Source organism: Phascolarctos cinereus, unplaced genomic scaffold (assembly GCF_003287225.1).
Source record: "Phascolarctos cinereus isolate Bilbo 61053 unplaced genomic scaffold, phaCin_HiC Scaffold_2;HRSCAF=192, whole genome shotgun sequence".
In the NCBI taxonomy this organism is placed as follows: domain Eukaryota; kingdom Metazoa; phylum Chordata; class Mammalia; order Diprotodontia; family Phascolarctidae; genus Phascolarctos; species Phascolarctos cinereus.
Genome location: NW_027555625.1, coordinates 310,198,430 through 310,225,633, shown reverse-complemented (window position 1 = coordinate 310,225,633; position 27,204 = coordinate 310,198,430). Strand labels below are relative to the sequence as shown.

Below are 27,204 nucleotides of genomic sequence, written 5' to 3'. Positions count from 1 at the left end.
TTGTATTAGATGAACTCTTAGTTTCCTTTCAATTCTCAATATATGTTCCTTCATTTTTGAAGAGATTATTTATATCACAGCTAATAAGGCAAGATAAATACCAAGATATTCTGATCCTCAACCTTGTTTTTTTTAGTTATGCTACATGCCATAAATGTGTGTATATGTGCGTATTTCCATCTCGTGTGTCTCTCTGTCTCTGTCTGTGTCTCTCTCTTTCTCTACACACACACACACACACACACACACACACACACACACACACACACACACACAACGTTTCCCGCATAAGTAATGGAACTTTCCTTTTTCCTTTCTCCTCAATATGTATTACATGGATTTGCTGTAAAAAGACTATACTTCCTACCATAACCCCAATTATTCTTTATGAAAAGACCTTATTTCTCATGATATTATTTTCAGTTAAGTATTGGCATAGATGGGGGGAGTAAGGTGGGGAATTTTTTTAAAAGGTGCACATAGAAGTCCAAAAAAGTTCAAGATGGAAACCTGGGTCAATCATTAAACTTTCCTGTGGCCATATATAGTTCTGGATTGAAAGTAGGGACATAGAGTGTCAAGAATATCTAATTGTGAGTCAGAAGATGTAGTCCTGGTTTTGGGCTAGGACTGAGCTCTGTCACTAACTAGCTTTGTGAAGTTGACCATATCATGTCTGTAAAAAGAAAGGCATCGTACTAAATGAGCTTTCAAACTCTTTCTAGCTCCAACATTCTATTTTCAACTTTGAGACTTCTAACTAGCATTAAGCATCACATATATTTGTTATCATGGGGATAAGGTGGTGTCCATTCTTGCTCCCCTTTGCCCTAATGAACAAAATAGCTGTTTCGGAAGGGTTAAGGCAAGGTAACTATACCTTGTACCTCTCTCTCTCCCCCATTGTTTCTCAGGAGATATCATTAGCTTTAGGTAGCCAAGTTTTCACACAGCAAGTACCTAAAGTTCATTAAGACTAAAAAAAAATTGTAAAGTTGTTTATTAAGATCATTAAATGAGGGCAATAAAAGAAAGAGAAGGTATAGCTATCTCTCAATTTACAGAATAGATACATGTCTGAAAAAAATTACTAAAGAGTAAAATTCTGATTATTGAACTTATTTTGCATTGACCATTAGATTGTAAGCTCCTTGAGGGCATCTTCATTTTCTATCCTTGTATTTTCAACACCTATCACAGTTCCTTGAATATAATTGGGGTTTAATAGATGTTTGTTAGACTCTAACTTTTTGTGGTTCTTTTCCAATTCTAATATTCTTTGATCATAATGGGGAGGGGTAACTTGAAGAGTATAATTAATTTTAATGATGTCATTACCAGATAATTTAAATACATATCCATATTTAAAAGATAGGCCTTATTTGAAGGATATAGTTAATGAAGGCAAGTTGCCATCACATCTTTCATAAGCAATTTGAAATTATAGGAAAAGTAAATTTTTGTTAAAGAATGCCATCAATGGATTTCTACATCTAGAAACTTCTCTTGCTTAAAAGGAGGGGGTGGAGAGTTAAGGTATATTCCTGATTTAATAACTGGAGAAACTGAGGTCAAGAAATGCTGGTCTAAAGTTTCAAGGCAAGTTCTTACCAGAGCAGAGTTCTGAGCCTGGAATCCTCAGCTTCCAGGATGGTGCTGTCATCCTTTTATACTGCATTCCCTCTTTTATGGGGGAGGTCTGAGTCATTCACTCATTCTCAAAATCTGCATACTTTCTAGAATACACATTCTCTGTTGGCTCCTACTCTCTTACCAAGGGGGCAGGAGTAAACTGAAGGCTCTGGAACAAGAAAAGAGCAGCTAGGACTGAAAGGCACGTTTCAGGCAACCAAGCTCTTTTTCAGATTTTGATTTCATCTTCATGTTCCATTATGTTATCACATATGTAAGGATCATATGGAATATTTTTATCATTACTTTATTTAAACAGACCAGCAGCTAATAATTTGTAATCTACCACTGCTAACTCATTTTGACTTGTTAAACATTTTGGGGGAAAAAACTGTTTTGCCATTAGGGGGAGCTTTTGAGTTCTTTCAAGATTGGTGAAAAAAAGTATATGTATGTGTATGTATATGTATGTATATGTATATACATACATATACATATTCGTATATATGCCCCTTTTCAGAAACAGATCCACAGAACAGCAAACAGCCAGACTTTTCTTACACAGAACAGCTATGGTAGAATATTCAAATTTCTTATATTTGAAAAAAAAATAAGCCAAATTAACATCTTATATTTTTCCAAAGCTAAAATCATTACCAACAAGTAACAATATATGTTTTCAATTTCTTAAGTAAGACTTTGGGAACATTCAGAGATCCATTCCTTCTGCATCCACATCTTCTGAGAGGCAAGGGCTCTGGGAGATGCCTCTTTTCTTCTGATGATTCGATGAGGACTTTTGAAGCAACGTTTTCTTTAGCTGTACACCATTGCACTGAGGGGAATTGGAAAAGGGGGAGTCTTCATCCTTGAATAACTTTAAGGAAATAATAAGAGGGAAAAGGAGAGGAGAGGGAGAGGGAGAGAGAGAGAGAGAGAAGAGAGAGAGAGAGAGAGAGAGAGAGAGAGAGCGAGCAATTTAAAAAAAAAATCTGAGAATCAAGTTTCAGGACTCTTTATGTGCTGTGCAGCAAAGGATGAGGTTTACCAGCAAAGTGCAAAGGGGATCTTGAGAGAAGAAATAGATTTTTTTTTCTTTTGCCAGAAAAAAAAAAGGAATGTGTGTTTTGAACTGGATTAAGAAGGAAAGCTGGGGAGACTGCAAAGGGGTGTGTGTACAGAATTTCATTAAATTGTTACCTTAACATTGTCTTCTTTAAAAAAAAAAAGAGGGGGAGGGAAGGGGAGGGAGAGGAGAAAAAGAAGAAAAACATAGCCAAAGTGGTGGAAGGCTGTGCAGCTATCTGCTTCTTCCAACTGATTGATTAGTCATGAATCCCGCAGTTTTAATAGGGAATCATTCAATTGGGAAGGTGGACCGCCCTTGAGTAGATTAGCATATTCTTGTTTACTCGTCTTCTGAGGGGCTTTTTTTTCCCTCTTTTCTTTCATTTTGTGAAGAAGGAGGGAGGGGGGCTGGGGGAAGAAGGGGGCTGTGGCTTGTGTTATAAAGGAAGCAAAAAAATAAATAAATTAGAGCATCTTTTTGGGGGGAGGGAATTCAGTGTATCCGAGTCTTGGGGACGCTGCTTTTTTTTTTTAAAGAGGGAGAAATAATATAAAATCAAATCAAATCAAATCAAATAAAGGCAAAGAAACCCCATCAGAGAAATAGAAAAGAAGGCATCCCAGCTGTGGAAAAAAAATAAGGCAGATAAAGGAGGGAAGAAAAAATTGCAAACCAGGAGGAGTTTGATAGTATTTTTAAAAGGGAGGGGGGAAAGACACCTTTAGAAAGGAAGAAAGAAAGAAATAAAAGACAAGTTAAAGGAGGACCAAATACCCAAGAAGGGTGAAAGAAGAGAAGAAAGTCGAGGCGAGGAGGAGTCCAAAGCTGGCAGGTCGGAAGGATTTGCAGGGGAGAAGGGGGGGGAATATTGGAAATGCAGCTCTGGAGTTTGGTGCTGACTTTGGGGCTTCTCTGTGGAGCTCTGGCCAGCGGAGCCGAGTGTGGGATGGACGAACGCTCACGCAGGGCTAGAAGGGACACGCGGCCGAGCCGCCACCTCCACTCGGCCGCTCCCGGCACCTGTGCCACCAGGTTAGCCCGCGGCCGGCACTCGCCCTCCGGCTGGGAACCTCTCCGTGCCCCCCGCAGGCGGCAGCAACGGGAGGTGAAGGGCGAAGAGGACTCTCTCATCCCGAGCCGGGCGCTCTATTTCAGCGGACAAGGCGATCAGCTGAGGCTGAAAGCGGATATCGAGCTGCCCCGGGATGCGTTCACGCTGCAAGTGTGGCTTCGAGCCGAGGGAGGACAGAGATCCCCGGCTGTCATTGCAGGTAGGTGGCCCGGCTGCCGCTGCCCTGTCCCCTTTCCTCCGGGCGGCGGACCTCGGGGCGCGCGCGCCTCTGTGTGTGTGTGTGTGTGTGTGTTTGTGTGTGTGCGCGCGCTTATGTGTATTTGCTGAGGGAGAGGAGAAAGAGGCAGAAAATCTCTTATAGCTTGTGCACATGGGAGTGTGTGTGTATGTGTGTGAGTGTTTGTTTCCCCGGAACTGCGTGCGTGTCTTTGTGTGTCCGTGCGTCGGCCTCGCTCGGTGTGTTAGGCTTTTGCTCTGAGATCCCGTAGGGATAACTGGACAGGTCCTTTGTTTGTTTATTTGTTTGTTTTTAAAGAAAATCTAAAAGTATTTAAATGCCCGGCTTTCCAGTAAAGCCTCCTTTTGTCCGCGGGAAGAGCCGTTCCCCAAAGTGTTTTTATAACATTAAATGGCAGGACCGAAAGTACCTCGTTGTCAGTCACCTATTTGGATCTAGGAATAAACTACCCTGGGAAGCTGCCTGGGGGGGCGCGTGTGTGTGTGTGTGCGTGCCTGCCCGCGCGCGTGCGGGCGGTGGCGTGGTTTTGATTGTTTCCCACTTTTTATTGGGGTATCCCCCTTTATTTCAGCCCCATTACCCTCTCGAGACTGACAGGGGTGGAGGCTGTGCTTTCTAAAGAGCTATAAAGGAAGATGTTATTTTGAGGACGTAGTAGCCCAATTAGCGGGGAGTCGCTTTGCCTTCGGCCGCGCTGAAACACTCCCCCTTGGAAACATGACTGTAGCGCTTGGCTGGCGTCCTATGTTTTCCCCCTTTAAAAATCACAAGTCGAATGCAAATTGGTTGAGGGTCAACTTGCTCTACGAAAACCCTTCGGAACTCAGCCTGCTAGAGTCTGACAATACTGACAGACATTGCACTTTTCTTATTTGCATTTTATGATCCCGTAATGAATTTGAATATTCTGCCGACCTCTCCTCGCCACTTACATTCCCCCCCCCACCCCCGCCGCCGCAACCTTTTGTAGCTGTGGAGCTCTAGTGAAATTGGACACTTCGGGAGGTTAGAAACCCTAAAGTAGCTTATAAAAGCACTAACATCCATCTTTTCTCTAAATGAACCTGTGGAAATGTCCTTAATAAAACTGGGAGGGGGAAAAGGAAGGGGTGGGGTGGGAAGAAGAGGGGAGGGGAGAGCCTTCAGTCCTCAGGCTAGTAGAATCCCCAATAACGAGAAAGAACTTTCCCTGTCCCGGGATGCCTTAAAGAGATAGCAAGGGGTTCCCCCTTCTCTTCTGGGATAGTCCTTACATTCTGCAAGCAAATAGATACTTTGATTCTTCCCCTCCTCCTTTCTTCTTGGGGGGAAGGGAGGGGGAGGAGAGAAAAAATATTCAGCATTCAGTCAGTGAGTTTGGTATCCAATTATTTCCTCCCCCTTAAGTCATTTTCGACTTTGAAAATATTTCGGTTACTCTTGTCAAGTTTTCATGCTGGTCCCATTATTTTTTCCCCTGGTTTTATTGACTGAGTCAAAAATCCAGGTTCGAGTCCCATTTCTACCAACTTATTAACTGTGTGACCTTGGGCAAGTCACTTTCCTTCTCTGTGAGCAGCATTTTCTTCAGCTCTAAAGTTTTGGACTAGATGACCTCTGAGGTCCCTTCTAGCTCCAAATCCTGATACTAAATTTTGCTGCTTTCTCCATTTCTTCCCCCACCCCCAACCTCCAAAGACCTCTTTTCTCTAGGGAAAACACACACACCACACACACACACACACACGCACGCACACATCACCATCAAAGCAAATGAGTTACTTTCCCCTATGTCTGGCATCTGTTGTGCTCTTTCTGAAGGCTGTCTCTGAAAGAACTCAGTCAAAGTTTATCTATGAATGGGGATCCCAGTCCCCTCACTTTGAGCCAAAGTCGGGAGGACACAGCCCGAGTGAGTAATCTCAGGCTGCATAAGAGGTTATTACCAATAATAATACTATTTATGGAGTGCTGTATGCTTGCATCACTTTTACAAACATATAAAAGACACACAGAGACCCTGACTGGAAGGATCTTAAAATATTAGGTCTTCTTGTTCCCAATCTGTACTTGCACTACCAAGGTTCTGATGGCTTCCCCTCTGGTGAAGAAAGACAGAGAACAGGTTTAGACAGATATCATCAATGAAAAGGCATAGTAAATGTATTTTTTTTTAATACGACACCTGGTGTGCCACATGAGTCTGTTTTACAAGTATTTGTAATTCAGACAAGGGACCTCTCTTCACACACACTCTCTCTCATGAACCAAGATTGTTGCAGTAAAATACTTTAATTGGATGGGGGAGGTTAGGTTATTGCTTGTATAAAATACCTGGCCCATTTTATGTGTGGAAATCACATTCTTCTCAAAGAGCAGTGCTGTCCCGTAGCACCAGAAAGCCTGGAGCTTTCCTCAGGAGGTTTCTGGCAATTTTTTTTTCTCTTCTCCAGCTGAAGACAAGCCAGATTTGGCTGTGTGTAAACACCTGGAATGAAGCCAAAGAAGGACTCATTCTGAGTGTCCTCCACACAGCACAGCCTCTTGGACTGAGGAGAACCTGCTCCTTCCTTGAATTAAAAAAACAAACAAACACAGAGGTCCCTGGCAGACAGACTTGAGGCTCTCTCTCTCTCTTGTATAAGTTTTGGATTGGAGTGTAATGGCTGGTGTGCGTTGTCTTTTTTCTTTTTTTTTAAACTAAAGCTCTTAGGATCAGTGCTTTCCCTGCCCACCCACCCCCACCCAAACCTGAATATCTCAGTGAACACTGTTCTGTTACTGACCACCTGCCTAGAGGAACCATAGAATCCCTTTTGAATGTATAGAGCAGAGGGTGTTGTTTCTTTAAGTTATTACAAGCCAGGAATCCCAGGTTACCGGTCTCCAGAGAGAGGTGCCCAGCAGGGACTGCGCTGCTATTTCAGGCAAAGAGTTTCTGTTTTGCTGTCAGGCCAAACTTACTTACATCACCCTTTGCTGCAGGATTCAATTTGGTTTCGTAAAGGGCTAATTTTATAGCACTGTTAACCAGGTTCGTCATGGGGTTGGGCCAGAACTCTCTTCCCCAGTAGGCGGGCCCAGGGTCCACCGCGCGCGCGCGCGCGCGCGTGTGTGTGTGTGTGTGTGTGTGTGTGTGTGTGTGTGTGTCTGTGTGTGTGTGTGTCTGTGTGTGTGTGTGTCTGTGTCTGTGTGTAGGGATGCTGTCCCTTCAAAGACCTTCCTACCATTCTGAAAAGTGGAGCAAGGGAGGAAAAAAATTTACACTTTTGCATCTGACCTTCAGAACAGGCACAGGCCTCTTCAAATGAAGGCAATGTAGAGTTTTGTCCGTGCCAAGGCAAAGCCAGGCATAGAAAGTTGGTCACTTATGCTTGATCAGGGCTTCCCACCAATGCTACAGGCTTCTTTTACAAACACCTCATTACCTCTCACCCCACGCCATCGTTGAACTACCACCACTCAGGCAGACCTAGCCTTCCAGAGAATTGCGTGTTGGTCTTTTCTCAAGGAGGGAAGGTTTCTGACACTGCCTCTTCCTTTTGGTAGGACTTAAGGCTCCTCACTCCACCCCCATGGTGTTTCTCTAGTTAGCAAAACAATAGGGTCAATTTGCTTGGGCCAGCTGGGGGGGGGGAGAAGGGAGGGGGCTGGGCAGTTAATCTGGTTAAAGTTTCTTTGAATCAGGGAGGTAAAATGAAAATGTGGACCTGCCTGGTAATATGGATTACAACTGGAAACTTCTGTTTGGTAAGGGAAAGGGGTTTTACCCTGCAGTCTCTTGCTCTTCACACAAACACAGTCCATAGAGTTATCTGGAGATATGTCTGTGGCTCTTTTAAGTTGTTGACAGTCAGGTCTTCTCCTGAAGAACATGACCTAATCACTGATATATTCAGTACTTTGTAAGGCACATAGTGTGCATTTTCTCCATTCTGTGGAGGAGGAGACTGAGGCACAGAAAGAGTAAGTGATTTATGCAAGTTTATTCAGTGGATCATTTTTTCAATAAACACTTAACTACCTGCTTTGTATGGTGCATTATGATCAGCACTTAGCAGTGCCTGGAACATAGTAGGCACTTAAGAAATATTTACTGACTGCACCAAGACTGAAAATTATTCTCTACCTCTGTAGCACTTTTGAATTTTAGTAACTATTTAATTTACAGTAATTGTGTGAAATACTTTCACAAGTGCTTTTGTTCTTGATTCTTTTCAGCAGTGTCTGACTCCTCATTTGGGTGTTTCTTGGCAAAGACACTAGGGTCGTTTTGCCATTTCCTTCTCCAGATCATTTTGCAGATGAGGAAACTCAGGCAAATAGGGTTAAATGACTTGCCCAGGGTCACACAGCTAGTAAGTGCCTGAGACTAGAATTGAACTCAGGAAGATGAGTCCTGATTCCAGGCCTCCCACTCCATGTGGAGCCCAATTAACATTTTTTTTTCCTAGATGAAACTGAATTCAAGTTATGATGAGTTGCCCAAAACCACTCACTACAGCTAATACATGGCAGAGCTGTGATATGAATCCAGATGCTTGCACTTTAAATCCAGGATTCTTTTCACTATGTCTGGATTTGAATCCTGACCCTGTGACCTTAGGCAAATTTCCTTAACTCTCTGGGCCTCAAATTAGGAAAGATAGGGTCTAGACCAGTGACTTCAGAACCATCCTGGATTGTGAGAGTGGACATCTGCTTCGCAAATTTAGTCTAGAGACTTCCTCCTAGTCACACAGCCTGTATTTTGTCAGAGCTGGAACTTGAACCCAGATCTTCTTATATCAAAGAGAGATTTCTGTCAACCATGCCATGTTGTCTTTCTGACTTCCTCTTAACTATTTATAAAATAAGGGATTTGTACTATCTGATCGATTTATGACTCTTAAACGGTCATTAGATTCTTTTTGAAAACAGAGATTACCCACACATTCTCTTTTACCTGCCCTCCTTACAGCTGCAGTTCTCTTCTTTGTAACTTCTTTCTTCTATGTGCATTCCTACAGTTCATATGGGACCAAGGATTTGGACTGATACAGTCTTCGGAATTTCCTGATTTGACCCATTTTCCCTCCCCAATTCAGTTCATTTGACGCGTTTAAAAAACAAACAAAAAACTGACAAAACACTGCTGCTTAACTTTCATTCAACAAACATTTATTAAACACTTACCGAATGCAGGGCCCTATGCCCTGCCAAGATAGGGGAAGCACAAAGTTTCAGTGAGACGAAGTCCCAGCCCCCAGGAACTTACAGTCTCAAGGTAGGATAGGACAGCAACACAGAAAACTCAGATATAAAATTTTAGATGCTAAGTGCTGAACAGAGCACTGTTAAGTTGAAGTGGGGAGGTTCCCTCTTAGACATTTTGTGTTTTAGGGGATTCCATGGCTATGCCTCTTAGGAGATCAGGTATAAACCCAAAGCCACAGGACTATGGTGCATGTTCACCACTCCATCTCACCCTTGACCTAGAGGGACCACCCTGGACAGTGAGAGTTGGGGGGGTGCCTCAGGGGGCATTCAGGCCTCTGGCCTCTAAGTGAAGCCTATGAATAAGAGAGCCAATTAGTACTGGGGTGAGGGGGAGTGTGTGTGTATGTGTGTGGGGAGTGGCTTGACTGTGGAAAAGTTCTTCCCTCTCCCCTTTCTCTCATAAACCTCCTCTCTACCCCCTACCCCCACCTTCCCAACTCCCCTGAGAATGGGAAATGAAACCCCTAACTCTCTTTGGTCCAGGTCACTGAACCATCTGTCAGACACCTTGTCATTTGTGACATGTCTCTGTGTGAGTGATTTCTACGCTTCCTTTCAGAACCCCCTTGGTCTCCTTCTGCATTACTTGGCCCTTGAACCACCATTCAGTCAGGATAAATGAATGGGATGGAGTCTATTGGTATCTGGGTTGTTTTGTTGGACTGTTTTACCCAAAGAAAGGCAGGGGTGGCCTAGTACCTAAATGACCTAGTCAGGCTACCCTGTAATTTGGTTTGAGGGGCCCTGGGAAGGTCTCTTCCCCACCCAGGTAACCCCAGGCTTGAAATTCCGCTCTTAGAAATTCATCCCTTCTCCCTGAGGCTCTTTTTTAAAATGCAAATCTTTCTGAAAGGGGTCATTGGATTTAGGACTAGAAGTGACCTTCCAGATCATCTAATCCAGCCCCTTTATTTTAAATATATGGTGGCTGAGACCCAGAGAAGGGTCACATAGGTACTAAGTAACCAAACTGGGATTCCAACTTTCTGTTTTCTAATACAAATTCTCTGCCCGGTCTCATCTTGTCATTAACACATGAATTAACTTACCAGTTGCTTTGAGGAAGTAATATGAATTTGAGAGCATTAGGGCTTTGAAGAAGGATGGTAGGTGATGAAAGAGAACAGAAGGATAAAGAAATAGGAAGAGTTCTGGAGAAACGAAGACAAACTTAAATAACAAAATATATAGCAGAATGTATTCTAGGCTGGAAATCAGGAATCTCAGGTTTTACCCTAGCTCTGTCATTAATTTACTCTGGAATTTTGGGCAGGTGATTTTTTTTTTTTTTGCTTTAAGCCTCTGTTTCCTTCTATGTAGATGAGGGGATTTAGACCATGGCTCTACCATCCCTTCTGACTCTAACATTATTTTCTTAGGTCTCTTCCAACTTGAATATTACTTGTTCTGAAATCCCTTCCATCTCTAACATTCTGTGTTCTAGAGTCCCTTCCAGGTCTGACATTCTGTATTCGAAGTCCTGTTTATTCTGGTTTTGATGTTTTCTGTACTCTTACATGTCTTAAAAGTGTTTTCCAGGTCTAACATTCTATGCTTTCTATGATTTCACCATTTTGCCCAAGGCCTCCTTTTCTTAAGCCCTGTCCTAGCTCTGTATTCTTCCATTGTATGGATAATGTTTTAAGGCTACAGAAGTATCTTCCATGTGTAATGATGCTCCCAATATAGTAAGTAATGCAACTCCTATCCCACCAAGAGATTTCATCACATCCTTGTGTGAGGAAGGTAGTCCTATCATTAACCAAACACTGAGCCTGGAGTCAAAGGATTTGGGTTCAGATTCTGGATTTGCTACTGACTTGCTGAATGACTTTGGGCCAGTTGTTTAATCTCAGTTTCCTTATCTGTAAAGTGCAAGGAGAAGGAAGGGGGAGGGATCTGACTAAATGACCTGTCAAGCTCCTTACAGATTTTAAACTTTAAAATACTTATTTTAGAGATGGGAAGACTTAGATTTAGAGAGGATGAAGTCAATTGTCCACATCTATGTTAGATTTTAGTCCAAGCCTTCTGATCCAAGTCCAGGACCCTTTCCACTTGACCACACCACCCAGGGAAGTAGATCAGATCTTACTTGGAAACTGTGCCCTTCTACCATGCTCACCTAGGGCCCATTTCAAGTGCTTCCCCCCAAGCTTTGATGCAGTTTTGTAATTGTCAGCTAAAGGCTTTCCCCCTCTCTTTCACAAGGGATTTACTTACTAATAAATGCTGTGCATTTTACTGTATTTTTGTTTGGAGAACTGTTTCAAAGCATGTGGTGAGGGAAAAACAACAACAACAATTGGGTGGCTCACGTTAAGGTAACAGTACTGAGAGGGAAGTTTTGAGGCTGCTTAATACCTTTTTCTACATGATTGGTGGGTTGGAACTAGGACTTGGGTTCTAGGTCTACCTTGGTCATTTGAACAAATTGCTTTACTTACCTATCTTGGCCTCAATTTCCTCATCTGTAAAATTGGGGCTCAACCAAATGATTTCTAAGGCCCCTTTCAGTTCTGAATCTTATGAGCCTATGATTGCTTGGGAAGGGGAGTAGAGGAGGGAGACCCTTGCTGTGGGCATTAATTACAAAATTTGAAATACAGATCCCTGAGTAAAAGGCACCAAAGTAGTCCCAGAGGGGTACTTCCTGTGGCACTCTCTATCCATCATTCATTTTGCTAAGCCCTTGATCCCTCAAATCCCAGTAGTCCCTAATTAAACAAAACCTACTTTAGCCAGATCCCAGTCTCCCCCCCCCATACAACCCCCAGCCTGCTGCTTGAGCCTTTGATATCATTCTAATAGGGTAGTTTCACAGATTAAAATGTTTAAACTGTTTCTGCCATCTGGGGTCATCTTTCCCTCCATTTTATCCTGCCTTCTACCGGAAATCTCCAGCCAAGGGGATATTCTCCATTAATACCTGCTCATCTCCCATCCCTGGGATATCTCTCCAGCTCTCTCTCTTGCATGCATGCACAATTCCCAAGGCCCTTTGATTTTTCTCAGATCAATAGAGCATTTAAACTCCAATCATAAAGAAAAGAAAGCGTGTTTATTCTCCTAAATTGTTTGACAGGAATGCAGACGCCTGCAAAAGGGGAAGGGGGTGGGGGAAGGGCAGTGTGGTCCACTCATTGTTTACAAGGAGTTTGCCATTCAAGTTTCTGGAGGCCTAGTGTTCTGGAAGCCCATTGAGAAGGCAGGTAGGAAGGAAACGGGGTGATACATGTGTTTCTGGGTGTGAATGTGTGTGCGTTCACTTTTGAGGGACATAAGAGGTAAGGAAGACTGATGAGAAAATAGAAATAGAAGGAAGTGTGAGAATAGGAAATTAGGGAAGAATTTTCTCAACTTGTATTGTTTCCATTAAAATTCAAGACCTGTTTCAGTCTTGGCTCTTCATATCTTTTCCATCCCAGTTGGGGTGGGGGGGGGTGAGCAGGGAGAATTTATTTTGCACACACAGCTCTCCTCTTTCTTCTGCAGCATATGATAGGACAACTTTACTTTCCTCTCTCAATTTTCTTCTCTTCATCTTCTCAGTAGCTGATTTGAGCCTCTTTGGCCCTTTGCAGGCCTATCTGCTCCTCTGGTATCCCCTCATTTCCTTCTTTACTGGTTAAAGGGCCTTTCAATCTATTTCCCTTTGGTCTGGCAAGCCTTATAGCGACCCCTGTGACCTCAAGATCTCAGATCTTCTATTCATTGGCCACCCTTTGAGGAGAATGAGCCTTCTTCCTTAGAAGTGCTGGGATCAGCTCCCCTGGATGAAGGCATAATTAGCAGATCCTTTGGGAAAGTCCTCTTTGTGGATAGTCTTGGCATGCATTGTTTTTGACATAGAAAGGGCTATCCAAGGGAGCTACTGATTCATGGCTCTAAGTATATGTGTAAAGTGTAACTGTAAAGTTAGGCAGCTGATTAACACACATCCTGGAACTCACATGTCAAAGTGACTGCTAACCCTTTCAAGATAGAATCATGGAATTTTGGAACAAAAAGGAACTGAGCCTCTGTGGTGGTCGAGGAAAGAACAATGGACCTGGAATCAAAGAATTCCTGCATCTGCTACTTAGTCCTTAAGTGACTGGGTAAATTGCTTAATCTCTTTGTGACTCAGTTTTCCTCTTCTGTATTTCAACTTTAAATTCTGTGAGATCATCTAGTCCAACCATTTGATTTTATTGATTTTTTTTAAAGGAGATATTATGAGAAGTGAAGTGTTTTACCTAAAGTCACATAGTCAATGAAGAACCTGTAGAGATCTTGGTCTGTTCTTATATTTATCTTTTGTATATCTATATATCAATAGATACAGTGATAAAGAAATATCTATATATTTCTGTATATGAGAAATCTGTCTTTCTATATAAAAGATATCTTTCTGTATAAGAGATCTATCCATATGAATATCTATCTACATAGAGATGTATAGATCTATCTCTATAGATATATCACTATATAGAAATATCTATATACATATATACATACACTCTACATAGAGTATATATACATATAGAGATCTATGATATATCTCCACACACAAATACATAAATGCACATTAGGTATATATGTGCGCATGTGTACAATATATATAAAGTGTATGTATAAATTTTATTGCTTTAATAGCTTAAAACTAATCTAAGACTTTTGCGGTAATCTGTAGTGTGCTTTAAAGTTAACAAAAGTGCTTGACATATGGTATCATTTGAAATTTAGTTATAAGTTATAAACTCACATGTATACACACACATATATACATATAGAATAAGTATGGTTGATAAGTAAAAGAAATACTTTTGATTGATTGTCTCAGTATACACAAGCATGCTCATATATCTCAGTGTGGACTTTTATGAATATGAGACAGAGGGATTGTGAAATTCAGAACACTCAACAATATGAGGAATGGTTTGTTTGGGAGTGGCAAGATGTGGAGTGAGGTTGACAGGCATAGACTCAAAAGCCTGGTAGAGCTGGAAGTGACCTTGGAACATCGATTGTTAAAACACAGAATTTAGAATGGTATAGCTGTAAGGCAACTTGGAGCACAAGCTGTTATAATAATATATCCTAGAATATTAAAACTGAAATGGGCCTTAAAATCATAAGATCTTTGCTTTAGAGCTGGAAGGGGCCTTATAGACCATCTAGTCCAACTCCCTTATTTTACAGATGAGGAACCTGAAACCCAGATAATTTAAGAGACTTGCCCAAAGTCACATAGGTGCTAAGCGACAAATGCAGTATTGGAACCCAGGCCCTCTGATTTTAGTCAGTGTAATGACCTAGGTTGACCCCTTTATTTCCCCAAAGTGACGGTAACCTAGGGAATTGAAGTGATTTTTTTCCCCAGGATCACCTGTTTAGTAAATAACAATGCTGCTATCCAAGCACGGAGCTCCTGATTTCAAGTCCAGTGCTTTTAATACTATATATCACGCTGAGAACCTTGGAGAAGGCATAAAGTTGAAGAATTGTGGAAGCAAATACATTTTGTACTGTACTTCTTGAGATGTGTCTGCCCAAGAAACCTGTGAAAATCTGTTTTCCTTTCTGTTGTAGAGTGATTATCCAATTTATATTTTCATTGTTAGTTTGAGGAATTTTCCAAAATGCTTTTCTCTTTCAATCTCGTTTCCTATTTTTTTTCTCCCTTTCTCACAGTGTCTCCTCTACTACCTCTAAGTCTAGATGTCTCAGAGTGGATGCCCCCCAGACTCAACACAGCCAAAACAGAAGTCGTCGTCTTTCCCCTAAATTCTCTCTCCTTTTTTCTGAACTTCCCCAAATCTGACACAGGAACCATGATTCTGGTAGCCACCTAGGCCTTCACCCTTGGTATCATCCTCAACTTCTCACTCAGAGTCACCGCCTTCATCTAATCAGTTACCAAATCTAGTCATTTCTACCTTCATAACCTCTCTTGCATGTCCTCTTCTCTCCTTTGTCACAGCCACTTGTCCCTCAGTGCAGGTCCTCATCAGCTCATAGGCTTGAACTACTGCGGTTGACTTTCCGGCTGTTTTTCTTGCCTCAAGTCTTCCCCCACTCCGTTCCATCCTCCACTCGGGTGTTTCCTAAATCAAAAGTTCTGACTATGTCACCCTGCTACTTAATAAATTTCAGTGGCTCCCTATTACCTGTAGAATCAAATATAAAATCATCTGTTTGGCTCTTAAAGCCCATGCAACATATCCCCTTCCTCACTCTCTACTCCCCTTCAAGTACTATGCTGGGCCATCTCTAGTCATCTTGATCTATATCTTTCCACTAGACTCAGATGGCTCTGGAGGAGAAAGTGAGTCTGGTGACTTTATATAGCTCTCCCTCACTTAAATTCGATTCACTTGCAAGTCGTGGCCTTGTCTTCCTGATGTCATTGTCCACTTCAAGAACAAAGAACAAACCACATAATCCAGTACTCTGTGACCAGCAATATACAACACCTTCTTGCTGTTCCTTGGAGGGAAGATTTCATCTTGTGTTACCATTTCCATGCTTTCTTGCTGACTGTCTCCTATGCTTACCATGATCTTCCTCCTCATCTCCACCTCTTGATTTCCCTGGCTTCCTACAAGTCCCAGTCTGGATCCCACCCTTTACAAGAGACGGTTCCTGATCTAATCTCTCCATTCCACACTATTAGTGCTATCCATGTGAGGTTATCTACCATTTTTAGTGTACACATTATACATACATGTTTATTTACATTTTGTTTCCCCCAATAAAATGTGGGTTCCTTTATTTTTTTTTTGTCATTCTTTGTATCTCTATCACTTAGCAGTGTGCACGTTGTTACCTAGGTACTTAATAAATGCTTCTAGATTTCCTGACCCACCCATCCTAATCCCTTCTTCAAAGACCTACTGTCCTCTAGGAATGCCTAGAAGAACAACTCTTACCTACATTTCCCTAAAAAGGACTAGGATGCTCAAAGATTTAACATAGGAAAGTAGAGTTCAAATCCTTACTGGTCAATATTATCTGTAGTTTCTGATTGTGGAGTGAATGGAGTACTGAGATAAGATTCACAGGCTCAGATTCCTAGGATCCGAGATATAGAGTAGGAAGGAACCTCAGAGTCCATTTAGGTCAATTAATTCTTTTATTTTGCAACTAAGGCCAAGAGATATTGAGTGACCAGCCCTGAAATCACGCAGATTTGGAAGAACCTACAGTCCATAGAACTCAGGTCCCACTGCTCTTTGTGCTTTATCTCAAAGCCTTCTGGTTCTTTCTACAAGCTGGCTATGTGACCTTGAGCAAGTCACTTCATTTCTCTAAGACCTTGGTCTTCCCATCTGTAAAATGGAGCTCATAGATGCACAGATTCAAAAACAAATTAGGGGTCATCTCCACTCTAACTTAGCAATGAAAAAACTGAGACTTAGAAAGTTAGACTGATTTGCTTGTAGTCACACAAACTAAGTGGCAAAGCTTAGAGTACGACCCAAGTCTCCTGCCTCCTAATCCAGGGCTTTTTGCACTGAAATAGGCTACCTAGTTTGCTGGGCTGTTGTAAGGCTTAAATGAGATGAGAGATTTTAAAATATTTTGAGATCATTAAAATGTGGTGCAAAGCCAATATTATTATTTTTATCCCATGAAGCACTCTAAGGCCTGTGTATGGAGAACACGAGTGCTCATTGTACTAGACTTACTCATTAGATCAATAAAAAGGTCAGTGACTGCCTAAGTACCATCAACTGGTGCCTTGTTCATTCTTTAAAGAAACAGTGTTCCTGAAATGACTATTGGCCCCTGATGGAGGGCATTTTTTAAAAAAAGTAAACAAGAGCTATAGGATCAAACAGTGCATATGGTGAAAGAAGCAAGTTTATCAGTGGGTCAGTAAAAGGAAAGGCCCTATGAAGTGGCTCAGGTCTGTGAGTTCACAACATACTGAAGGACTGAGTAGTATGATGACTTTGTGATGTGTGTGTGTGTGTGTGTGTGTGTGTGTGTGTGTGTGTGTTTGGGGTGGAGGGGGAGAATGCCATGGGAATCTCTCAGTGTAGGGTTGTTTAAGTTGCTAAAGCATTTTCTGCATGTACCTATCATATTCCCACTAGCCTTGTTAAAACAAGCATATTCACTGAATACAGTACTGCCTTTGTGTTCTCAGCAACAAACATACTTGGGAGCCTACTGGACACAACCTGCCTGTGCGCCTCTCTCTCTCTGTCTCTGTCTCTCTCTCTCTCTCTCTCTCTCTCTCTCTCTCTCTCTCTCTCTCCCTCTCTCTCTCCCCCACTCCCTCTCTCTCCTTTTCCCTCTCTCTCTCTCTCTCTCTCTCTCTCTCTCTTTCTCTCTGCTGCTTTATCACATCATCTTCTTCTCACTCCCTTTCTATATATGTCTCTGTTTTTCCCTCTTTTTCCTTTTCTCCATCTTACTCTGTCTCTTTCTATCTCCCTCTCTATATCTCTCTATCTTTCTGTCCTTCTCTATGTTACTCTCTCCTCCCTTTCCTATCCTTTCTTCTCTCTTTCTTTACCTTTTCCCTCTCTGATTTCTTTTCTCTGCTTCCCTTTCCTCCTTTCTTTTCATCTTCCTCTTCCATCTTTTTCCTTTCCCCTTCTCTGTGCCTCTCTCTTTCCCTTTCCCTCCCTCTCTCCTCCCTGTCTTTTCTTCCCCTTTCCCTCTCACTGTCTTCCCCCTCCCTCCTAAGTCAAATGCCAGCAGGAATAGCTGTTTACAAACAAAGACTCCAGGAGTCCCGTATCTGCAGGCTGAGTGTGTAGTTTAAATAAGCTCACAGAAATCTGCTCCAGACCCTGTGCTTTGAACGTCCTCGCTTGACTGTGTGTATTTCAGTGAGCATCTCTGTGTCGAAAGCTTCCTGATTGTGCAGCTCTCCATCTGCCTTAATGTCTGGCTTCCTCTGTCTCCTTCCAGTTATTCATTAAAGCCATTAGGAGGAGGGGAATAGAAAGGCAGGCTGCTGGGAGCATTCGTCGCCAGGAAGATTTGAAAAACAAAACACAACATGGGATTTCTAGAAAACAACCAAAGAACCAAAACAAACCCACCACATTAAGGCTGTAGTAGCCTGTGATGTAAATAGAGATTGGATGAGACAAGCAAGTCAATCATGTGGATTTAAAAATATTAACACCAAAGATACAGTAACAGTCCATCTAGCATCACTGAGGAGTGTTGAATATCCACATAGGTGGAGAGACAGTGTGGCTCAGGGGAAAAATACTGAAATGGCTGGGAATCAAGGGAACTGGATGGGGACACTATCCTTACCACCAATGAGTCATGTGACCTTGACCACTTCTTCTCTCTTGGTCTTTGTTTTCTCACCTGTAAAATAAATGGGGAGGGTTAGTTCATGTCTCATGCCTCTTCTAGCTCTAAAATGCCATAAATCCTTGAGTGATCCAGATACTGTTTGCCAATAGTACAAGTGGGTAGGGTGGCACTGTTTAGTGGAAAGAATGCTGGTTTTAGAATCAGATAAAACTGGGTTAAATTCTCTGTGTGATACTTAATCCCAGTGTGACCTTGGGCCTTAAGTCACTTTGTCTCTGGGCTTCATTTTTTTTTTCCATCTGTAAAATGAGAGGATTGGGCCAGATCTCTAAAATTTTAGTGTTGAAACTTTTAGAAATAGATTTTAGTTATTTGGGATGAAACCTTTCTATAACATTCATTGTTCTTATGCCTTCTTAAGTAATGTAGAACATCATTTAACCTTTTCTCAATGACTCTAACAATCGAGAGTTGATACCCAAGATAAGTAAGCACAGAGTAAGGCAGCATATAGTTTTCTTTACATGAATTCAAGTCACCTGGTCAAGATGAACAACATCCTAAAAGAAATGCAAGATGTGATTATGGAGCTGCTGTCAGCTCTGAGAGACTGGACAATGAGAGAAAATGCAAGAAAAGCTAATGGCACATTTTTTTTTAATAGGAAGAAATTGGAGTCCACGAGTCATAGACAGTGAGCATAAAATGGTGGAACACGTGCTGAGAAGCTTCAGGCCTGTGAAAAGATGGGTGAAGATTAATGTCTATGAAGAACAGCATTTTTTTTTGGGAGGGGGGTGAGGCAATAGGAGTTAAATGACTTGCCTAGGGTCACACAGCTAGTAAGTATCATGTCTCTGAGGATGGATTTGAACTCAGATCCTCCTGACTCCAGGATTGGTTCTGTATCCACTGTACCACCTAGTTGCCCCCATGAAGAATAGTATTAAGGCTAAAACAGAAGACTCATTGAAGATGTGGACTAATATACTCCTAACTGGTATCTGGGTCACCTAGTTCCTCTCATTCCACCTCATCTTATTCACTCCACCAGATAAATCTTCCTAAAATACCTATTTGCTAGTGTTATTCTCCTGTTCAGAAACCTACCAGGACTTCTTATTACCAACAGATAAAACTGAAACTGCACAAACCTGGCCCCTATCTTTTTCTCCAAATTTTTCTAACTACTTAGGCCAGGCTAACCTACTCAAGGATGTTAATGGTAGAAATTGAACCTATATATGCCTTTTTTTCCTGTGTGACTCCTATGTCCTAAATATCTTTCACAGAAGTTTTGTCCTCATGCTGGTAGACTTCTTCTAAGTCTCTTGATATATGGACACCAATGTAGCCTATGGGCTATTCATTGATTATCCCTTGCTCTTACTATTTGATTAACATACCCCCTTTTCTGTTTTTTTTATCTTTTATGAAACTTTTTGCATGTAGTTCTTTATTGTTCTTTATTCACATATCTGTACATTACCCCTTGGATCACCTAGAATTTTGATTCTAGTCCATGATTTATGTCATGTAACATTACTGGATGACTACTGATGTTAAAACATGAGATTTTGGATCTAGGAGAAGCTTTTAAGTTCTTAAAAGAATTCTTATCCAGCTCATTCTCTTCATACCCAATTGTGGTCCCAGTTCACTGTCTGTCTACAGTTTCTGTACAAGATACATATGGTGGAAAATCCATTTTGGTGGATGAACTGTCCAACAAATTGCATCATAGCCTAGACAAGAGTCATTCTTTATTCACTTGGGTTTTCCTATGTGGATAGTTAGTCTGGACTCTTCTGAGTGATTATAGATCTCAGGAGGCTCCACAGTATTCCAGGGCTTGTTCTCATCAGCACAATGTCAACTGAAAATGGGGTACCTGAAGGATCTCACCATCTATAGAAATTCCTCTTCCATTTGGACCCTGTGCTGAACATTATTTACGATAGTGGCAAATTCCCTTTGGTGGGCATGTCTCACAGTTTTATACCTAGTTAGATAGGCATAATTAATATTTAATAATATTAAGTAGAATTTGTATAGCACTAATGTTTGCAAAATACTTTGCATGTTATCTCATTTGATCATAACAAAAATCCTGTCATGCCATTGCTATTATAATATCTGTTTTACAGATGAGAAAATTGAAGTCAAGCACTTAAGTAACTTGTACTGGATTATACAGATAGTAAATACACAAGGTAGAATTTGGACTCCAGTCTTCCTGACTCAAATTCAGTTCTCTAATCTACATTTCCACCTAGATACCTTAATTATGCTGCTTAATTAAAAAGCCTAAGGTCATTAGATGCCATCATTGTGAACCTTAGCTTCATTCAGTCTGTTGAACACTGCTGCCTCTATTACCTCTCTCAGTACTTTTCTTTTCCCTTAACTAGTCTGGCTAGACAGTAGACTTAAGTTTGTGATTGTGAAATACAAAGTAATTTTTTTTTGAGAAAAGGTCATTCATTAAGTGATCCTTATTGTTGAAACTTTCGATGATTTAACATGGGTGGAGAGACACCTGGTTGGAGGAGAACTATTAAGGAAAGATTTTATACCACTGAACAAACACTTTATTTTGTTTTGTTAGTTAAAAATGTTTTTGTTTTGTTTTGTTACTGTCTATACCTTTTACCTCACCCATGTGACTGCAAAGATGTGGACTATTATAGAATGTAATTTGTAAAAGCCTACTTGCTCCCTTCTTATATTTTCACCAAAAATGTCCTCTGTATGCATGCAGATTATTCTCATATTTTGAGATGAGAAAGCAGGCATGTGAATTATTGATATTTTCCAAATTACCTTTTTTTCTGGTAGTAATTACATATCATGATTTGTTGCAAGCAGAGCATATCCTTCCTTCTTTAAGACATCCCCAAATTAAAATCCTTAGTACCTTCAAAATTATGTTACCTCTAAGATGGACTACTGATCTGTTTACTTAGACTGGTCCACTTGTTCATCCTTTCCTTCTTTGCTTCAATGCCATTTCTACTTCTTCATGTTACACATCAAAGACTGTGATATTTTAGTCCAAATATAAGTCATTGACAAGGAAAAAAAATTGGTCTAGAGATCCTGATGGATCTTTTCCATTTTTCATCCATTTGTTGTTCTCATTTCATTCTTTATGTTTTTGGTATAATCTGGCTTAATGAGCTATCTAAACTTTTTGATTTTTTTCCCCTACTACATCTTGGTTTTTTTATGAGGTGATGTTACTTATCAACTTCTACCATATTGTTTTGTAAGATTTGAAAAATGAGTGTGTATTCTTAACCATTGTTACTCTTACTGCTGTATTTCTTCACTAGCAAGGAGATCAAATGTGCCATTCCTGTGGTAGTTTCTAGGGGTTTTTGGCCTTCTTGTTTACGGTGACAGTCTGTGTTGATGCCCAATAAGTTGGAGGAAAATCCTATTGATATTACCAACAGCTAAAATCATGTTTAGAGACAAAAAAAGTGTGTGATACCTTCTTTTCTGTCCTGCTACTTCTATCCCTCCAGCCGAAGAAGGAGACAGACTCAGGACCATTTTGTTTCATTGGGTCCATTGTTTCATGGGTTGTTTTGGTCAAATAATTCATTGCCTAGTTACCAACCCACTGGTGAGAAACCTTAGTCTTAGTAGCTAGTCTGGCTGGTCCTTGGAAAGCACAAACATTACTGCTTCCATACTTTTCCAGCATAGTAGAAACTGCAAGAGCTTATACTCTACTGATATAAACTTTGAGAATTCAGTACCAACTCAATTCCAAGATGAAAATACATAACGCATATATGTGTGTATACACATATGTACACACCCATACATACATACATACGTGTGTGTGTGTGTGTGTGTGTGTGTGTGTGTGCGTGCATGCACGCTTGTAAGGAAAGTCTGACCCCTTTCCTTATAAGCAGCCCTCACAACTGCCAGGTAGAGTTGGAGATAACTCAAGTTCATTTTTATTTATCTCAGTAATGCAAACAATATTATCCTCATTTTTTTAATAGATAAAATTGTGGCTTAGAGAAGTTAGGTAAGTTACCTATAACCATAGAGCTAGGAAGCCAGGATGAGAACCCAAACTTTTGGCCTACGTGTCTAGTGCTCTAACCTCTTCACATTGACTTTCAGTTATTCAGAGAATTCCAAACCATTTATTTTTGCCCTTGGAATTAATCTTTTGGTGGAGGGGAGAGGTCACTAGGGAGGATGGCAATAGGGGTAAAGGAATAAGTGATTTAATTTCCTCATTTTGTTTTGATGGCCGAACAGTGAGCAAGGAGTTACTGAGCACCTGTTTAGTCCTCAGCAGTGTGTTTTCTAACCACTGTGGATCATATAAGAAGCTTTAGACAACAAGGCATGGTCCTCAATCTTAAGGAGCTTAAAATCTATCCAGACGTGAATTATGTGCAACAACCAGCAAGAAACACAAGAGGAAGAAGTATAATGCTAACTGCTAAATTATATGGAATCATCTGTAAGTGGTATAAGGAATTATTAATAACTCTGCCTAGTATAGAAAGAATAGTGGGCTGAAGAGACCTGAGGTTCAAGAGCTTGTTCTGCACTTCCTGTGTGGCTTCTACTCTTTGAGCTTCAGTTTACTCAACTGTAGAATAGGCAGGGTTTGGAAGACAAGGTCAGTCCCTATGAACTTATGAGGGGAAATGAATAAGGCCTCGAACGTCAGAATAAGGCATCTTTATGGTGGTGGTACTTCAACTGGGCCTTGAAGGATAGGTAATTAAAATGAGCTTGCATTCCTTAAGTACATACCAGCTGATGGTGGGGCATGTGGTGCTTTAGAAGTGGGATAGGTGGTAGAAGGAAGCCAGACTATAATGAAAATATTGTCAGAGATGAACCACAGCATGGAGACTCTATGAACATAGGAAAGAAAGATGTCTATGCTTAATTCAGGAATTTCTTCTGGCCTTGGCTTACTATTATATTTTGGCTATACATACATTGGCTGACATTATATTTTGATCATCCAGCTGGACAATGAGAAGCTCCATGCCACTGAAATTCTTCAACTGTTTGGGGAAAGATCACCTTCCATTCTCTAGAGTGTAGCACAACAGAAAGAGCATCTAGATTCAAATCTTAGCTCAGGTACTTACTAGCTCTGTGATCCTAAGCAAGCCTTCACCTCCATTGACCTCATTTTCCTCATCTGTAAAATGAGAGGAGTTGAAAGAGATGATCTTCAAGGTCCCTTCCAATTCTAAATTCTCTGGTCCCATAAACCAGGATATCCTAATTTTGAGTTCAGTACAAGTTTCCAGTGCAGTTAGTTGACTTTCTATAAGAATGACTTTGAAGCCCATGTTTATGACCCATTTATTTCAAACAATATTCAAAACAAGAGAGTTTTGTTATAACAGAAGATTTGAGAGGATCCTATGGGATTCATTGTAATGGGGTTTGACCTGTAGTCTTTCAAGTATGTTAATGAAGCAAGTGATAAATACCAGACTAAATTCCTACTTAACTAGTAAGTAATAGTATTTTGGAATGTTTGACAGGGGCATGTAATGGCATTAAATTAGTTTGGATGTAAAGACATAGATCTCAGAGCATTTAGGCTAACTTGGTATTTTCATGTTAGTTTTCACTGCTTTTATCAACCCAGTACATACCCGTCAGCAAGATGCAATATGTTGGGGGTTTTGAAATTCTTGGATGAAAATTTAACTGTTTATCCTTTATTTTAGCTGGGATTTATTATGTGACTTTTGGAAAGAGAGCCCTGTGTTAGTTGATATAAAATTGAAATATGAAAGAAAGTCGGAGATACCTCCATCATCACTACCAAAGGAGCTCCAATAGAATTGGCCTAATAAGATACATCCATACATTTACAGACATGCATACATGCATACATGCATGTAGAGATAGATTAAAAGGTAGGCAGGGAAAGTGGCTGTCTGGGTTGCAACATTCAAGGGGGGCAGGGTACAATGAAGCACAGTTTTAATATGGCATGATTCAATGCACATATTTTCATGTCAGAAAATTTTGCTCTGTATTATATGTACCATACTGAAGGCAATGAATAACACATGGGGATGGTGGTCATGGGCACTGTTTTCAGATTCTGTCTTAGACTTACAGGTGCCTGACCCTAGCTCTACATATGTGACATAACTGGAGAACAAAAGCAAGGGTGTTGAAAATGTGATCTTTGCAAGCTACCTAATTACTCCCATTCCCCAATATGATCCTAGCCCTTATTATCTTTAACCTGGGCTTTTTTTTTTGCCAGGCAATGGGGTTAAGTGACTTGCCCAGGGTCTCGCAACTAGTAAGTGTTATGTGTCTGAGGTCGGATTTGAACTCAAGTCCTCCTGAATCCAGGGCTGATGCTCTACCCACTGTGCCACCTAGCTGGGCTTTTTCATCAGCTTTCCAGTTGGATCTCCCACCCTCCCTCCTTGATTTGTTCTTAGACATATCACCCAAGTCTTCACAAAGTTATAGAATCTCAGAGTTAGAAAGGAACTCACAAGGTCCAGAGGTATCAAACTCCCCAAATCTGTAAAACTACCTAGGGCCTGAACCACATTCACATGTAATTGGGAAATGTGTAACAAAAAATAAACAAAAATACGATAAAACATAGATAATGTTACTTTGTGGTTTTCTAAATCAATATTCATCCCATCTATTTCTGTTTGATGCTACTGACCTGATGCATTAGAAACTGAACAGTAATTCCCTTTACCTTATACCCAGCAAGTAATCAGTCAGCCAACCTCTGCTTGAAGACTTTCAGGAGAAGAAACCATTATCTTGCAAAGCAATCTTTTTCCATTTGGGGAAAATTATTTTATTAGGAATTATTAGGCAAGTCTCCTATGCATCTTTGTAAAGCACTACACTGATTGTCATTCTTCTGTTTAAGAAGCTACCATGGCTCCCTATTGCTCCTAGCGGCAAGTCTAAGTTGTTCTTGGTATTTGAAGCCTTCCATGTTGTGGCCAGGATCTCTATTACTCAGGTAATTATTCTGGACTGCTTACCAGCAAGTCACTTAAACTGTATCACCTGGACAGCCAGTAGATATGTAAAAAACTACAGGGGCAGCTAGGTGACGCAGTGGATAGAGCACCGGCCCTGAAGTCAGGAGGACCTGAGTTCAAATCTGGCCTCAGACCAAACACTTGACACTTACTAGCTGCGTGACCCTGGGCAAGTCACTTAACCCCAATTGCCTTTGAAAAAAAAAACTACATGCACGCTAAGACTTTTGGATACCATTTGTGTATGCATGTGTGCTCACATATACATGTATACATTTGCAGGTATACATTTGCATTGTCACACTTTATATTTGTTCTGTACTAACAAGTTTGAAGGCAGCCAGTGGCTCAATATATAGAGCACTGGGCCTAGAGTCAGGAAGACCAGCCTCAGACACTTCGTCACTGTGTGACCCTGAACAAGTCACTTAACTTCTAATTGCCTGACAGAATGGATCCACTAGAGAGGGAGATGGCAAACCACCCTAATATCTTTGCCAAGAAAACCCCGCTGGGGTCATGAAGGGTTGGACGTGACTGAAATGACTGAACAAAACCTGGTTTACAAAATGATTTCACATCCATTATCCTACCTGATCCTTACAACAGCCTAATGAGGTAGGGCGGTTATTCAGACATTTGCTTTACAGGTAAAGAAATAGGTTTCTAGAGTATCTCCTTTGACTATAGTGACCTACATACAAGATCCTTTCCCATGTATGAATGCCCAGAGTATTTATTGCCTATGCCACATAGTATTCCTCTGTGTTACATATTGTTTGGTATTGTTCTTTGTCTCTTGCGCTATTTTGTCTCATCAACAGGATCATAAAATTTTAAAAGGCAGAGTTTTCTCTTACTCCTGTATTGTGACTCCTATGGTTGTAGGTCTATAGGAGCTAAAAAAAAAATAGTAATATGCTGTTAACTTGAAGTAAGGCAGTAAAGGTACGCTGGACATGGATAGTCAATCAGGTAAGGTTTCCTGGAAGTAGTGAATCTTGAATCATATACTGACAAAACATTTGTAACTCTAGAATGACTATTTTAAAGATTCTGATAGAACAGTAAGCAATTTCAAAATAGAAACAAACTATGGTATTATCAAATTGATGTCACTTTGTAAATCTTAAACCACATATTTAAACACAAAATATTATTTTAGCATGAACATGTTCCTGTTGGGGAGTAAATAAGGCTGGTGTGAAGCAAAATATTGATTTGTGGGGGAAGTTTCAAAGGTGAATTATTTTAAATGATTCATCAAATGCAGAATAGTCACAGAAAGGGTATTCAATTGGGAGTCAGAAGACCTGAGTTCTAGTTATGTCTTTGTCCCTCTCTGGCCTCATTTACTTTTTTATTATTAAAGGGGTGTGGTTAGTTGATTTCTGATGTTTCTTCCAGCTCCAATATTCCGTGACATTCTGTGATAAGCTCTGTGAAACACATTTGGCCTATGTCCCATCAGCTTTGCCAACCCAGCCCTGATATTCCTGCTTCAGGAAGTTATTTCAGATTTCGCTAGGGTTGCATAGCTCAGACTGACCTGTCTTGCCTAATCCCATCATTATCTCCCTTTGCCATCTCTTCTCCTTGAAAGACTAACCTCTCCTCTCCAGTATAGGCAAGTAGGAAT

At 40.8% G+C, this 27,204-nt stretch overlaps 1 protein-coding gene across 1 annotated transcript in view; it reads left to right on the top strand.

The window, feature by feature from the left end:
• The first annotated feature begins 3,192 nt into the window (after positions 1-3,192).
• PAPPA (pappalysin 1) overlaps positions 3,193-27,204 on the top strand; it is a 283,134-nt gene continuing 259,122 nt past the window's right edge. The window contains exon 1 of the mRNA XM_020990609.2: positions 3,193-3,972. Coding sequence (XP_020846268.1) covers positions 3,576-3,972 — 397 coding nt within the window. The 5' untranslated portion in view covers positions 3,193-3,575. The remainder of the gene's footprint in view (positions 3,973-27,204) is intronic.